Source organism: Tasmannia lanceolata, unplaced genomic scaffold (assembly GCF_043159265.1).
Source record: "Tasmannia lanceolata isolate RefF3 unplaced genomic scaffold, GAP_Taslan_0.1 ptg000018l, whole genome shotgun sequence".
Lineage (NCBI taxonomy): Eukaryota > Viridiplantae > Streptophyta > Magnoliopsida > Canellales > Winteraceae > Tasmannia > Tasmannia lanceolata.
In genome coordinates, this window is record NW_027518695.1 from 70,402,458 (window position 1) to 70,417,666 (window position 15,209).

Below are 15,209 nucleotides of genomic sequence, written 5' to 3' on the forward strand. Positions count from 1 at the left end.
GATCGAAATATCGGTTCCATATGGTTATTTCAAATTTGATAGTTGACTTTGTCGAATTTCAAACTGTTTGACAAAGCCTAAGATGCTCCCAAAGAACCTAACATGCACCCATCAATCTAGTTGATCATGTAACCTAGTACTCATCCATTGAGTATTTAGCAGTTTGAAATCTTTGGTTTAGTGTTCTGTTTTTCTATATCCCAAGATTTTGGATGTCTCTCATATGTCCATTTTACCCACCAAAAAAATCCTTCGGAGTGTTACATGCATATGTGGCCTAGTGAAAGAGTTGAGCTCGATCAGTCACCTGAGTCCAAAAACTGCTCCTACCCGTGGATCCACACAAAACCACAACAAAGGTCGTGCAGCTATTGATTATTGGGTGTGGGAATATCATTCTCTTCATTTTTCTAATCAAAATTTTTTTTTCGCTGTTATTTTTCTAACCAGCTGAGTCAATCAGGCGAGCGAGTTGAGTCCGATTAGTCATCGGACTCCAAAAAACTTATAAAACCCTCAACTAATCCCCGTTTTGCATCCGCTCATATAAAAACATCATACCGTCATTTTTCTTCTCTACAAGTAGTCTCTCTTCAGGGAGTAAAAACCCTAGGGTTTGTCTTGGAAGAAAATGGGGGATTTAAATGATCCCTTCATGCGCAACAGAGACGCTGCTGTTCAAGCGCGTACAAAAGCCCAAAATCGAGCAAACGTTCTTCAATTGAAGCTGGTAATATTAAAATCCGATCACTTTCTTTTCTTTTCTTTTTTTTAATTTGTAACATTCTCGATCTATTCCGATCTTGTTTTATATCATTTATATTTGTTATGATTAGATTAGTTCTGATTTTCTGTTTAAATTTTTCCTTTTTATTTCGTTCTGAATGATGTTGATGGATTATTTACTTTCAATCGGTTTAGATCCGTTGTTCTTCGTCATTTCTGCTATATCTGCAATGGTTTTGTAATTCTAGGTTTTCTTTTTCTTCCCCTTTTGTTTTGTTTGACGTTGATAAGAGTCGATCAGGTATTTAGATTATGTTTCTTATTCACGTATGCTCTACCTTTGTATTTTTTATTTGTCAAGTTACACAGCTGTGTTATTTAGTTCTATTTTTTTTTCTTGATCTCCTATTAAGTTAGTAATTTCGGCAGATTGACTTGAGCTGTTCTGTTTTTCTTACTTTCTTTGATTTGTAGATTTGTTTTGCCACTATAAAATGGATGAGATTGTCGTTATATCTGCTTTTCTTTCATCCCTTTTCCACCCTTGAATTATGGTAGTGTCTGTATATGTGAAGCTAAAATTAGTATATCTAGGTAATCGATCCGGTGTTTACGGTTAGTGGTGTTGCTTTTACAGCCCTAATTCATTCGAATTTTGATGGGTTGTCTTTTAAATAGTCCTTTGAATCACACTATCTCAACCATAATATTGTGGATTTATGATAAGTTGTTCCTTATCTTCTTGTATTACTTAAGTTTGTTTTTCCATGTTCCCCGCATGATGAAGGATGAATTTGGTATTTGGATAAGTTTTCTTCTAATGTTGCGTTTCTATACAGATTGGTCAGAGTCATCCCACTGGTCTTACCTCCAATCTTTTGAAGCTTTTTGAGCCCCGACCTCCATTGGAATATAAACCTCCTCCGGAGACAAGGAAATGCCCATCATATACAGGTATATTGAATTTTAAGGCTTATTTTGTATTGTGATATTAAGCTATTTGGTCAACTACTAAATTGCTTCCTCTGTTTTTGTAAGGCATGGCGCAATTTGTGAGTAATTTTGCTGAGCCAGGAGATCCTGAGTATGCTCCGCCTGTCCAAGAGGCTGAAACTCCAGTAAAATTCTCATTCAATCTTCTACTTTCCTCTCCTAAATGCTTAAATTCAAATAACTGTCTTCTTTTTCTTTTGAAATGGTTCAAATAACAGTCTATTAAAAGCTGCTATGATGCAAATTCACTATGAAGAGGGTATTATAATCTCCTTAATTGTCTACTGTATCCCAACTTCTGTTCCTTTGTAATCATTATTAAAGTGATGATTTTACATGTGAATCATCATGTTGTGTGGGTTTTTTTTCTTTTTTTCCCCATTTCTAATGACTTTTTGTTAACCGGATTTAGAGATGGTGTGAGCTAGTTAGTTAGATGTTGTTTGTGTATATCTTCTTTCTTTTGCCTTAAAATAGTGATAGTTGAATTGAAACTCTTCTATGCTTGGAGAGGGTGCTTAATTTTAATCCTGCTCCAAACTGAGAAAACCTCACCTGAAGCCATTCAGAGAGAGAGAGAGAGAGAGAGAGAGAGAGAGAGAGAGAGAGAGAGTGCCTAACCTGAAGGCAAAATTGTTAGGTTTTGCTGGACAAGTGGCGGGGAGGGGGTGTTGCTGATAAAACAATAACATAATTTTTTTAATTTGAAAAGTTAACACAATTTTATTGGACAAGTGGCAGGGTTTTACTGGACAAGCTTAGCTGTTGGGAGAGAAAAAAGTTTGAAGCGTGATGGAAACCCTTTCCCAACAGCTAAACCAACCTTTGAATCTTAAAGGAAAAAACAATAACACAATTTTTATTTGAAAATATAGATTAATTTATAGGAAATTCCATGATTATATCGTTGGGCAACACCTGCCCTTAATACAACTTCTCCCTACGCACACCCAATTTTGCTATTCTATACACTACCATGTTTGCACTTTATGATTATGAATTTATGACAACCCCCTTCCACCATTCTTTTCATTTCTTCTTTTATCTCTTTTACGTATTTACAAAGCCTCCATGGGCTTCCCTTTCCATCCAAAAAATAACATTAGATAAGTCACCTTCGATTGGAAGTCTGCCCTTTAATTCTGTCCTAAACAATCACATGCCTTTTAGAAATGTTGTAGCTTCCGCCTTCATCAAATCTGTCCTTTCTAAAAACTCCCCCTATTTCAGATGGTCTGTGGGGGTTGCCAAGGGAACAACCATCGAAGTCAAGCTTAATAATGTTCGTGGGAGAGGGTTTCCATCACGCTTTGACTTTCTTTTCTATTCCCCTACCAAGTACAATCTCCTTCCATTAACTATTGTCTCTTGAGAGTATCCAGTTGCCCTTTTCATACATAGGACCGAATTAACTAGTGCTGATTTACTTTCATTGCAACTGATTTTACTGAACTGATCTTGTTGTTGAAGATTCTATCATTTCTCTCTCCACTATACATGCCAAAGGCGTCATATTCCAGATTATCTGCCCCAAGGTACCTCGGTGTTTACATTGCCAACTCTCCGAACACTCAACGATCTCGGCATCGGCCAACTTAATTAAACACTTCAGCCCAGACTGCACTTTCTCGTTTGCAGTCTAATAGTAAATGATCTGTAGGTTCTTCTTCTGATTTGTACATGATGCATCTGCTTGTCTAGTGTCATTTTCTTCTTTTGATCCTCTCTATTGTGTTGATCTTCCTCCTAACTACTATCCATGTAAAATCGTGCACCTTGGTTGGCATACCAAATGTGTTCCTCCGAGAATAGGAAGTATTCTCCTTGGATATTAGTGGCTCAAAAAATGATTTGACCATTAACTTTCCTGTTGGATCTGGTGCCCATACTCTTTGATCTTTATACATATGTGAAACAAAGCACTATTCTTGAATACATAGCAGATTAATCAAGCTATCAATTTCAGACTCCTTTAGGTTCCTATACATTACCCACCAAAACTCACATCCATCCTTTGATAACATTCTGAATTTTGGCTTCTTTATTTCTAACTGTCCTAAAGAAACCCAGGAATGCCTACCTTAAAGAGACCTTTCCTATCCAAACATCAACCCAAAACCTCAGCCCTCCCCCCCCCCCAACCTCAACCTTAGTCTAAAGACCTAAACCTAATCCTCGATCTGAACTCATCAGCTGTTGGACAAATAGACTTCCAATCACCCGAGCCTCTTCCCCTTATTAATTTTTTGACCTCCCATCCTCTCCAACCCCCTCCCCACATTTACGTCAATTGCTTTCTTTCATATTGCTTCTCTCCTCTCCAAACCTCCAAAGCCACTTTCCAAGAAGTGCCTTATTCTTTACTAACAAGATTTTCATTCCCAACTGATGTAGGACAATCGAATAAAGGACTAATACATCGTTATGATACCTAACTGGTGTAATACAGGTCTATGGAAGGGTATGGATATGTAGCTCTGATACCGATTTGACGCAAGTCCACTACGGAATAAAATAGTACTGTACTCTAATCCAATCTAATGTAGCTCTGATACCAATTTGTTGAAGAGTAAGAGTTCGATACAAAGAGGGTTGCAGTTTTGTAAAATAAATGAAAAACGAGGAAGAAGAAAGCAAGAAAATCAACCTAGCATCACACTAGGAATCTCCTAGAGGAATCACACCATAGGACCTAAGGCATCACGCTTTAGGAGAGAAGAGGTATCACATCTGGAATAATTCCAGCTTCTAAGGCATCACACCTTAGGGTTCAATAGGGCTTCACACCTTAGGGGGAAGAAGCATCACATACAAAAAAGAAAAGAATCTAGAAAGTTTCGTAACCCTAAACAAAAGTTAACACTTTTAGGCTAACGTACCCTCTAATGAAAGACTTGCTTCCCACTTTAAATTTTCATAATATCTATTTAAAATACCCTTAAACTTTAGTGACTTAAGTGATTTTCCCTTAATAAAGACTCTAGTACCCCCTATGACTTAAAAAATACTCAAATACCACTGTAAATATAAGTCTTTTAACCCTCTTTATTGGACCCATCATCCTAGCTAAGTCCTTGATTCTCGTGAAGGATGGTCCCCATCAGTCTAATTAATCAGAAATCTCAAGATGGATGCATCTGTGAGCCTATCTGTTGCGGTGAAATAACTGTTGCATTCATGCAGTTAAATTTGATTATGTTTTTTTTGGTGAAATAGATTTTTAAATGGTGAGATCTCGTACTTCTTGGATGAACAGGGACTACTCTGATTCCTCATGTTATTGTTTGTGGAATTATCTATATCTTTTTGCATGTGTATTTTTTGGCTGAGTCACTTCGGTTTAATAGGTGCAACGGCGGGCTAGAATTCATAGACTTCGACTAGAGAAGGGTGCATTGAAAGCCTCTGAAGAGCTAGAAAAATGTAACTATATTCCTCCAAAATAATTTTTAAGGATGTTTCTTGTGTTTCGAAGAGGTTTTCATTGAGTTTGTTGTTTATCATTTCTACCTTCTATACAGATGATCCGACTAAAGATCCCAATATATCAGGAGACCCGTACAAGACATTGTTTGTGGCAAGACTTGTGAGTCGCTTGATGCCATTCTTTCCAAGAACCCTGTTATTCAGGTATAGCTTTGAATGATTCAAGTGAATACTGAATCTGTTATCTCATGTGCAGAATTACGAGACAACTGAGCACAGAATCAAAAGGGAGTTTGAAGCTTATGGGCCAATCAAGCGGGTAGGTATTTTTGAGCACCCCCAAGGGGGGGCTCAGGTTATTGCTCATGGTTTGGGTAAGAGTTTCAGTGAGCGCATATTCATGGCACTTTGCAACTTCTCTAAACTTTTGCCTCAATTTTGGAAGTTCATGAACATTGTTTTGAAAATTTTACGATTTATGATTCAAATCTTATGATTTAAGATTCAAATCTTACGATTCAAAACAAATCGTATGGATTATGATTTGAATCCCATGATTGAATCTTAATTTAATTGAATCTTGCGAGTTTCAAATGAATCTTATGATTCGGTCGTAAATCCGTACGCTTCATGCGATTTATCCTAATTAAGTTTTGTATAAAAGAAATATGATTTTCCTTCGAAAGACCCATTAAAAGAATCCTTTAAAAACCCCATCATGGAAATTAAGAAGACAAGGAGGAGGATGAGAAGTTCAAATCAATCGAATTTGTTTGAACAAGTCAAGCCCAATGTATGTGCTCGAAGGTATTATTTACATCGAGGAGTGAGATGACTATAATGTGGATAACATTGATGACTTACTAATTATTTTATTATTTATAATTGATATTTGTCATTTGATGTTTGAGACTTTGAGTATGAGCATCTCTTTTCTTATTTTTATGATTATTATCTAATATGCATGGGCTTGGATGGGAAATAGATGATTAGTCTGAAAAGTATGTTAGCAAACAATTTATATAATAATATTGAATAGCTAATCATAGATGTTTCTATTTAGATTTGGATGACAAATGAATAATAGGCTATTCCTATCTCTGATTTCTTTGTGACTTTTTAATATTTTTTTGATATATGTGTATATATATTTATGTATGTATGTTTATAAATCTGAATGAATCTTAAAATTGACGATCCGATACGATTCCACCCTATCACGATTTACGATTCGATTATGATTTTCAAAACATTGTTCATGAAAGCAACCAGCCACAATCTTAATGTTCTTAATTTTCTTTTTTCCTACAACAAATCCGGAGTACTCGCAGGTTTTTTTTTTTTTTGAATGGTAGGGTTTTTACATAAGCTATGCTGCGTATGTTAATCTTTATGTCCTTTGGAAAGTTAAATGCTTAAGTAGAAAACCAGTAGAAGATTTTAACTTCGAGAGCGCCGATTTCTTGATTAGAACCGGGTGGTTAAATATTTCCCAAATGGTAAGTCAGCCACGGATGTCCTTTCTTTTGCCATCATGATTGCAACAGTGGTGATTACATCTTGTTTGGTGAAGCTGCACACCTTAAAGGTGAGCGTGGATGGTGATTCATAGTCCCCCCACTTTGAAAGCCTACTGTCTCAAATTTGAACAGGAGTATGTTGAGCATCTCCCTATTTTTAAATTTCACTGGTGCTGGGTAAACCAGTAGAGAGTAATACAGGTATCTTTGCCACTGATGGCAATGCGGGTTTTTTGCATCTATTTTTTCCTCTAATAAGTTTCTCTTTGATTTTATGGCCAATAGAATATCTTTTAGGTACTCAGTAAGACACTCTACTTCCTAGTAATACAGGTATCTTTTAGGGATTCAGTAAGACACTCTACTTCCTAGTTAATAGTATTTAGTTTTCTATTTAAAGCAAATATCCCTGGTAAGGGGGCTGATGGTTAATCTGCTTCGCAACTGGTACATTGGCCGCATACATTGGATTCTTTTTTTTTCCCCGCAACTCAGCCACGGTGATGGTGCTGCATCCCTCTTAGCAAATCTGAAAACCTTAAAGGTGAGCAAGGTAGTGATGCATGATGCCTTGCTGTCCTTTATTTTCAAGCTATGAAAGGAGACTGTCAACCAGTCATTAATTTCCTGGTGATGGGTAGAGACAAGTTTTGGGTACTAGCAGGCTTTTTTTTCTCCACTATTTGAATTCTGGGTATGCTCCATTTACGTTGCTACTGAAAAATTTATTTTTGATTTCAAAGGCCAATTGAAAATCTCTCCAGAGTTCAGAAGATATCCTGGTACTTTCTATATTATTTATAGTGTTTAGTTTGCAAATTTTAAATTTCCCTGGTAAGGGGTGCTAAATCTGTTTCACAACTGGTAAATCGGCCACATACATCAGTTTTCTGCCAACATGTTCCAAAGGTGGTGATGCATCACGCATGGCGAAGCTGTACACCTTAAAAGGTGAGCACGGCTAGTGAGGCATAGTGCCCGTCTTCCGTGCCATATAGGATTTAGTGTTTTGCAAAATGTTTTCCGCAGTCTCAGAGAATTATGTCCCAAGTGGTTAAAACTACTTGGTTTTATTTATAACTCCGTATTCTATATTCCTGCTTAGTCTTGCTTGTTGTTCGTAACTATATTTTATTTTTCTTCTACTGAATTTTGCAGGTTCGTTTGATTACCGATAGAGAGACAAATAAACCTAGAGGATATGCATTTGTTGAATACATGCATACACGTGACATGAAGAGTATGCTTCTTTTTTGTAACTTGTGATAAATACATGTACTTGTTTACTTTTATAATTCTCCTTATAGCTCTGTAATCATCAAGTGAATTTTTTACCTGAATCTGATTGGCCCATATTCTACACTTTGTAGCTGCATACAAACAAGCTGATGGGAGAAAGCTGGATAACAAAAGAGTGCTTGTTGACGTTGAGCGTGGTAGAACTGTTCCAAATTGGCGGCCACGCCGACTGGGTGGTGGACTAGGATCAACTAGGATTGGAGGTGAAGAAGTTAATCAGAAGTATTCTGGCAGGTAAATCTCCTTTACCCCTTAAGCTCATTGTGTTTTTAGAGTTTGACTGATTTTGGATACTTGACAGTTGACTTCCAAAATTCACAAAAAAATGTCTTGGAAGACTCAATCATAACTCTCTATGCTTATGTTGACGCTTTTATTTATATCCATCCACTACATTGGCATGGAGTACATGTGTAAAACTATAAATGACCTTTGAATATATGGCAATGTGCTGATTTTAGAAAGATTTCACAAAACTACCCCTCATTTCAATTTAAAGGGAGGAGGGGGTAAGCTTTATAATGCTTCATCTATTTGTTTTTTAGGGCTGGCTTCCTTCGCTTCCTGTTTTGGGTAGCGATTTTGGGAGAGTTGCCAGGCTAATCCTATGATGATTGGTTCTGATTTTTTGAGGGTGATCCCTGTTAAAGTATAAAAGATAAATAACGCCTTTCTCCAACAGCTTAAGCCTTTGGAGAAGTTGGTTAGTTAACATGGTATCAGAGCCAAAGGTCTCGAGTTCAAACCTCCCGGATAGCAGAAAGCAAAAATCCACATGCGATGGTTGGCCCAAAGTGGGACCTCATGTGCCACGTGTTTGCCAAGTGGGCCACACGTGCGGGGGAGTGTTAAAGTATAAAAGATAAATAACGCCTTTCTCCAACAACTTAAGCCTTTGGAGAAGTTGGTTAGTTAACAATCCCTACTTGCCTGTGGCTGCTAGATCATATCCTGATTAAAAATATTAACCGTTTACATTGGAATATCATTCTACATTCTTGTTTATGTTTATGCTTTGTACCTTTAACTCCTTACTTCCTACTTTCTATTTCAACTGGATAGCCAACCTACCCTCTTGCCTTATAGCTGCTTCAGACTCTAAAAGGACTAATTTTACACTTTCGGCTGCATCTTTTGAGTGGCTTGCCTTAAATATTGCCCTAGATTATTATAACAATATACACCCAGCTAGCTATTTTTTAAAATTCCTCCCTAGTTTATTATAGCATTATCCGGATCCACTTTGCCATATATAGATTCATCAGATGCTTGATCTAACAGTATACTCCGTGACAACCTGAAATGTTTATTTCATTAAATTAGCATCAAAATTTACAGCCAACTATTTATTTATCGCGTTTAGTTTGTCATTAGTCTTGTTTCGTTCCTTCATGTTTACATTTGCATTTTCTATTTTTTCTGTTCATGATTTTTAACCAATTTTGAGAATCTGTTTCTTGTTGGCATTTTCTCCTTTTTATCCTCTACATATAGTTTATAGTAATTCTTTTCTTCAACTACTCAGAGAACCACAACAGATGGCAGCAGGAGGAGGACCTCGGTCAGAGGAGCCAAGGCCACGGGAGGATCGTCATGTAGACCGGTAAGATTCACACTACTATGTTATTTCATTTCCTTTCGGCTTTGAGCTACTTTGCTATAATAGTTAGCAGGGAGCTATTGAATGACAAGAAAATCTTTTGCAGTCATTGGTGAGTCTGTTTACCTCCGTCGCGACTAAGTGCGTCACCAGAAATATGCCCATTCACTTTTGTGTGAATGGCTGAGATTATTCAAACTGAAGGACAGGCTTTTTAATTTCAGCCATTCACAGAAAAGTCGATGTGGTGATTTCGGGCAAGCATTTTGTCACGACGGGAGTGAATCGACTCGTCATTGGTAGGCCAAGACGACCAAATGTTGCATAAAAATGTGGATTTTCTCCTCTAAATAGACGATGATCAACTGTAACTCTATCAAGTCTGGATTATTTTTATTTATTCTCAAATCTCTCAGGGAGAGGGAGAAATCCCGGGATAGAGGAAAGGGCAGAGATCGAGAGAGGGAGAAGTCTCGGGAGCGGTCTAGTGACAGGGTGCGTGACCGTGACCGTGATCTGAGAGATGATAGGCACCACAAGGATCGTGATAGAAATAGAGACATGGACAGGGACAGAGACAGGGATCGGGGGCGTGACCGAACCCGTGACCGTGGTGATCGCGATCGGGATCGTGGTCGTGACTATGATCGAGATCGGGAAAGGGACCGTGGCCGCGACCGTCCTCGTGAGAGGGAGAGGGACTATGAACATGTCCACCTTGACTATGATCATGGGCGTGCCCGTGAGAAGGACTCTGACCGTATCGAACCCAAGTATGAACGAGGGCATCCCGGTGAAAGAGACAGAGAACTTGATCACATTGAACCTGAACAGGATCCCGAATGGGATGAGCATGCTGAGCCTGGGCGTGTCTATGGGGACCATGAACCTGAACATTACGACCACTATGAACGTCCCAAAGATCATGACCCATACAGTCATCTCGAGCCCAAGAGAGAACTCGAGGCCGATGATGATCATGAGCACTATGCCAAATTGGGGCGAGTTGAGCCTGATGACGATCATGAACGTTATGTAAAAATGGAGCCCGACAGTTATGATGAGCGTTATGTCAAATTGGAGCCAGATGATGATTACTATGAACGATATGATCGTGCAGAGTCCGAGCCACGTGAAAGGGAGAGGACTCGTGACAAAGAACGGGAATATCAGCGCTCGGAGAGATCACGGTCACGTGACTATGGTCATTAGAGGTGTGGGTCTATGGCATTTTGAACTTGCCTGATTTGCTTGGTAAGGTGTGTGACTGGAATTTCTTTTTTCTTTGCTTGAAACCATCATTTTTCATTTCTATGCTTCTGAATCTTTAAATTCTGATGGATGGTTTCAGGGAAATCAAGGAGGAGGGGATGCTTTTGTTAGTCTTAAAAGTTCTTGATGCTTTTGTTAATTTTAAAAGTTGTTTTCGTTTGTAAGGGATCAATGTTTTTTTGTGTTAAAAAGTATATTCTGTGTGGGACTATTAGTTTTGTCGCTGTTCTGGAAAATTTTATGATGCTTGTAGTTAAGAGTTTCCTTGCAAATCTATGCCAACCACTGATTGTTTGTGCTCATTCCCTCTGGAAAATTTCTCCTGTAGACCATACTTCGCCTATGACTATGGTAAGAACTTCTTTATTTTCATGTTTCTTTATGGGAAATGTTATCAGCACTACTGTATTTTAATGAGGGCACTCACTTTATATCGAAGGGTTAGGATCAACCTATGGAGATAATTTTTGGGGCACTACCTATTTAGGCTGTGGACGGTTTGGATAATCCTATGGTGCGGGCCATACCGTACTTTTAATAAAGTGTGGAGTGCCCTCATCAAAACACAGTAGTGCTAATAACATTTCCCTTCTTTATTTTTCCCCATAATATCCTTTTTTAGTGGGATTTGCTAGGGACCATCGCAGGAGGCATTTTGCGGAATGTCCATTGCATGAGGGAGCAGCCACATGTGATGACTTAAATGATTGAGACAAAATCTGAGCCAAAGTGGCTGCTCTCATACAACGGATGCTCTGCGAATTGCCTTCTGCCTTCTGAGATGGACCCTAGCAAATCCCTTCTTTAGCTGGAACCAATAGAGTAGTTATATATGCACACAATATTTCCTTTTCTCAGAATTAAAAAAAAAAGAAATATTTCTTAGTCTCAGGCTTCAATCATTTTTACATCGTGTTAGGTTTTGTGTTGGAGAAAAGTACGGAATGGTGCAATAGTTTAGACGAATTACGGATTTCGGGTGCTTTTGAAAACAAGAATCAAACACGGGCGATTCTTCAAAATCGGGTGGGAAAAGGACCCTGTACCCTTCTGATGGATGAGAACAACAATTATTATCTTTAAAACTTTTAAAGGATGAGAACGTCAATGCAGGGGAGTGAAAATATCATCAAAAAGCGTTATAGTTTGCCACCTTTCACGTAAAATCACGTATGTCTCTTTTGGCTTAGAACGACGATGTTATTGAATATTTTATTATTTCTCACGTTTCTTTTGGCTTAGAATACTGTTGGATTCTTGAGTACCCTGTCGGATTCAAGAAACATCCATTGTTCAAAGATATCAAGTACACCGCCGGATTCTAGAGCACGTCGCCGGAATATCGTGTACGCTGCTAGATTTTTTGGGTTCAAACATGTGTTCCAAATGTATCAAGTTCACTGCCGGAATATCGAATACGCCGCTGGATTCTATAGAATGCCGTCGGAATATCAAGGGGTACGCACTGCCGGAATATCAAGGGCGTACGAGGTGCTAGACGCCCTTACTCTCCTTCCTCCGGACCCTACACCCTCCTTGAGTCACCCGCACCCTATAAAGAACTCGTAGTTAAATCTGGTAATCTGGTGACCCATTCTATTATCTTGCTGGTTTATTTATTTGGTTGAGGTCGAAATCTGACTTGGGTGTCGAAGTGGTCGTCTGGGACCAAGCCCGGACCCCCTAACCCCTTTATCTGTGATTGTAGGTAACTAGCGGAGATTCTCTATCAGCCGTGCGATCATGGACCCGGATTTTGGCATCATCAGATTGGTGCCCTTTTTGCTAGAACATTTTTGTGGCAATGAGAAACCCTCTTCCCCAGCAAGAAGATAGAGTGCAAACTAGGAGCAGAGCTCAACTGGTAGTCATGGACGTTTCCATTTTTAGGGAGTAGGCTTCACGAGCTTCGGGGCAGAATTTGCCCGTGTCAAGTGCCCCCCAGATGGTTCCTACCATGGAGATGTTTAATGAATTTCGTCTAGAAATCCTCTCGCGATTGCCTCCTCCTCCTGCGCCTCCAGCACTGGAAAATCCTCCTACCCCTCGTGGACGTACTGAAATATACTAGAAGGACAACGGGGAATCACAGGAAGATCGCCACCCTCAACGACAGTAGGAACAAGATTATGATGCTTCTCCTTCTACCAACAGTCCTATACCTCTCAAAGAGGGAGCTCGTCAGATCAAGGTGGGTCGACCACCTCCTTCGAGACCAGTTACACGGAATCATATTAATCATATTCGTGAAGGCCGACCCCAAGGGCCGCCCCTTACTCACGAAGAAGAAGTGGCGACCTCTGCCCAATTGCTCGGACTAGACCAGTTTGCTGAACTCCAAAGACAAATTCAAGAGGTCAAGCGAGAAATAAAAAGGCCTTACATGAATGACATATGAATGGGAGAGGGACTTCTTCCTCTTTTACCTCAGAAATAATTAGGGCTCCGGTTGATGCGACGCTAGATCTGGCACGGTTCGGATGCTATGATGACACCATCGACCCGCTGGAATTTTTACAAACTTTTAAGAGGATAATGACTCTTCGCAACACATCGGACAGATTCATGTGTAAGGCATTCGCCTCCTTGTTGAGAAAAAGTGCTAGTGACTGGTATTTGCGCCTGGAACCCGACTCTATCGGTTCCTTTCGTGAGTTTGGCAGGAAATTCACAACGCGTTTTGCTAATAATCGTTTTCGCCACGATCCTGCTGATGCCCTCCTTGCGCTCCGACAAGGAAGAAATGAAACCTTAAGGGATTTCATGGTTAGGTTTAACGCTGAGTTGTCCCAACTCATCAAGATCGACATTCAGATAGCGGTTGCTGCCTTGAAGCATACTACCACTGATCAAAATCTGAAGGTTTACCTGACACTCAAGCCACCCAAGGACTTACAGGAACTAGGGTCCAAAACTAGCAAGATTATCCGAGCAAAGGAAGCTTGTAGTCGCGATCGGAACAGGTATCAGGTTGGCCCCGCAAATAAAAAGAAAGAAGATTCGAGGCCACTTGGGAGACTATGGGCGGATGATAGGCCAGCGATTAAGAATACTGTCCCAGTTTTTGAAAGATTGGGATATGTCCCTTTGAAGGTTCCTTTGTCGCAAGTTCTTTTTACGATAAGGGACCTAGGTCTTTTAACCCCCCCAGGAAATTGAGAACTGATCTTAAGAAACGCCTCTCCGGAAAATATTGTGATTTCCATTCGGATCATGGCCACGAGACAGATGATTGTTATCATCTCAGGCTACAGATTGAGAAATTGGTTGAAGAAGGCCAGTTGAACCAGTACCTCAGAAGCCCAACCAGAATAGAACGACCCCGCAAACGGTGGGAAGCACACTACCGTTCCCCGCCCCGTCGCTCACGAAGCCGGCACTGTTCTCCTAGGCGGTCTCAAAACAGGCATCATTCCCGCGATCGCCATCACACTTCCAGGCATCACCGGTCCCCGAGAGGACATCGCGAGGATAGGCCCCCTCACAATGCGCCTAACCCCAAGCAGCCTCTAACCATAGTTGGAAAATTAATATCATCGTCGGGGGACCCGCGGCTGGAGGTCCCACTACTGTAGGGCGACGAGCCTATGCTGAATGCGTCTTCTCCATTGAGATGCCCTCAAAAAGGGTTTGGGTGAATTCTTTTAAGGTAAATCAAGTTATTTCTTTTTCTGACACAGATCATGAAGGATTGCAGGTTCCACACGATGACGCGCTGGTTATTCGACTGATTATCTCCAATTTCGACATTAGTAAGATTCTGGTCGACACTGGCAGTTCAGTAAATGTCTTACACGTTGGAACGTTTGAAGAAATGAAATTAGGCGAGGAAAGGCTGGGAGCGGCAGGATACTCCATTTACGGATTTTCTGGGGCATCCGTGCAGATCAACGGCAAGATCGACCTCCCAGTCATGTTCGGGACATATCCCCTACAAAGGACGGTCATGACGACATTTCTAGTTGTTGACGTGCCCTTCGCTTATAGCGCTATCATTGGAAGACCAGCATTGAGAGATCTAGGAGCAGTGGTATCTACACCCCACCTCAAAATGAAATTCCCAACCTAGGAGGGTGTGGGAGAGGTAAGGGGACATCAGATGGTCACACGGAGATGTTACTACGCTAGCTTAAAAGGGACTAATGCCCCAGAAGAAAATTTCGTTATCGACAACCAGGATCCGAGAGATCAGGCTAGAACTGTTAGGGGCGAGCCGGTTGAAGAACTTGATTCACTCTCCATCTCCGAGGTTCATCCTGACAGAACTGTTCGGATAGGTTCTCTATTGACAGGTACGTTTTGTTCTGAACTAGTGAATTTTTTAAGGGCTAACGAAAGTGTTTTTGCTTGGTCTGCCTCTGATATGCTAGGAA

General features: G+C 40.1%; 2 protein-coding genes across 3 annotated transcripts; both read left to right on the plus strand.

The window, feature by feature from the left end:
• Positions 1-567: 567 nt before the first annotated feature.
• U1-70K (U1 small nuclear ribonucleoprotein-70K) lies at positions 568-11,138 on the plus strand. Of its 2 annotated transcripts, none has more exons than XM_077361299.1 (11): positions 568-730; positions 1,566-1,680; positions 1,765-1,844; positions 5,067-5,142; positions 5,241-5,305; positions 5,402-5,464; positions 7,824-7,905; positions 8,036-8,198; positions 9,490-9,567; positions 9,981-10,823; positions 10,916-11,138. In XM_077361299.1, exons 1-10 carry the CDS (start codon positions 632-634, stop codon positions 10,774-10,776), a joined length of 1,617 nt encoding a protein of 538 aa, XP_077217414.1. In that variant the 5' UTR covers positions 568-631; the 3' UTR covers positions 10,777-10,823; positions 10,916-11,138. The 2 variants fall into 2 exon arrangements, with proteins under 2 accessions (XP_077217414.1, XP_077217412.1); XM_077361297.1 differs by having other exon boundaries at positions 9,981-10,818.
• Positions 11,139-13,371: 2,233 nt separating this feature from the next.
• On the plus strand, positions 13,372-14,905 carry LOC143850674 (uncharacterized). The gene is made up of 2 exons (XM_077359900.1): positions 13,372-13,969; positions 14,517-14,905. Exons 1-2 carry the CDS (start codon positions 13,372-13,374, stop codon positions 14,903-14,905), a joined length of 987 nt encoding a protein of 328 aa, XP_077216015.1.
• Positions 14,906-15,209: the final 304 nt, after the last annotated feature.

Excerpts from the sequence above, each read along its gene's own strand:
- LOC143850674 (XM_077359900.1), top strand. The coding sequence starts at position 13,372 with ATGACTCTTCGCAACACATCGGACAGATTCATGTGTAAGGCATTCGCC. Across the intron at positions 13,970-14,516 it reads TTTTACGATAAGGGACCTAG|ATCATGAAGGATTGCAGGTT; the intron begins GTCTTTTAACCC and ends TTTCTGACACAG.
- U1-70K (XM_077361299.1), top strand. The coding sequence starts at position 632 with ATGGGGGATTTAAATGATCCCTTCATGCGCAACAGAGACGCTGCTGTT. Across the intron at positions 1,845-5,066 it reads TCCAAGAGGCTGAAACTCCA|GTGCAACGGCGGGCTAGAAT; the intron begins GTAAAATTCTCA and ends TCGGTTTAATAG. Across the intron at positions 5,465-7,823 it reads CTTATGGGCCAATCAAGCGG|GTTCGTTTGATTACCGATAG; the intron begins GTAGGTATTTTT and ends TGAATTTTGCAG.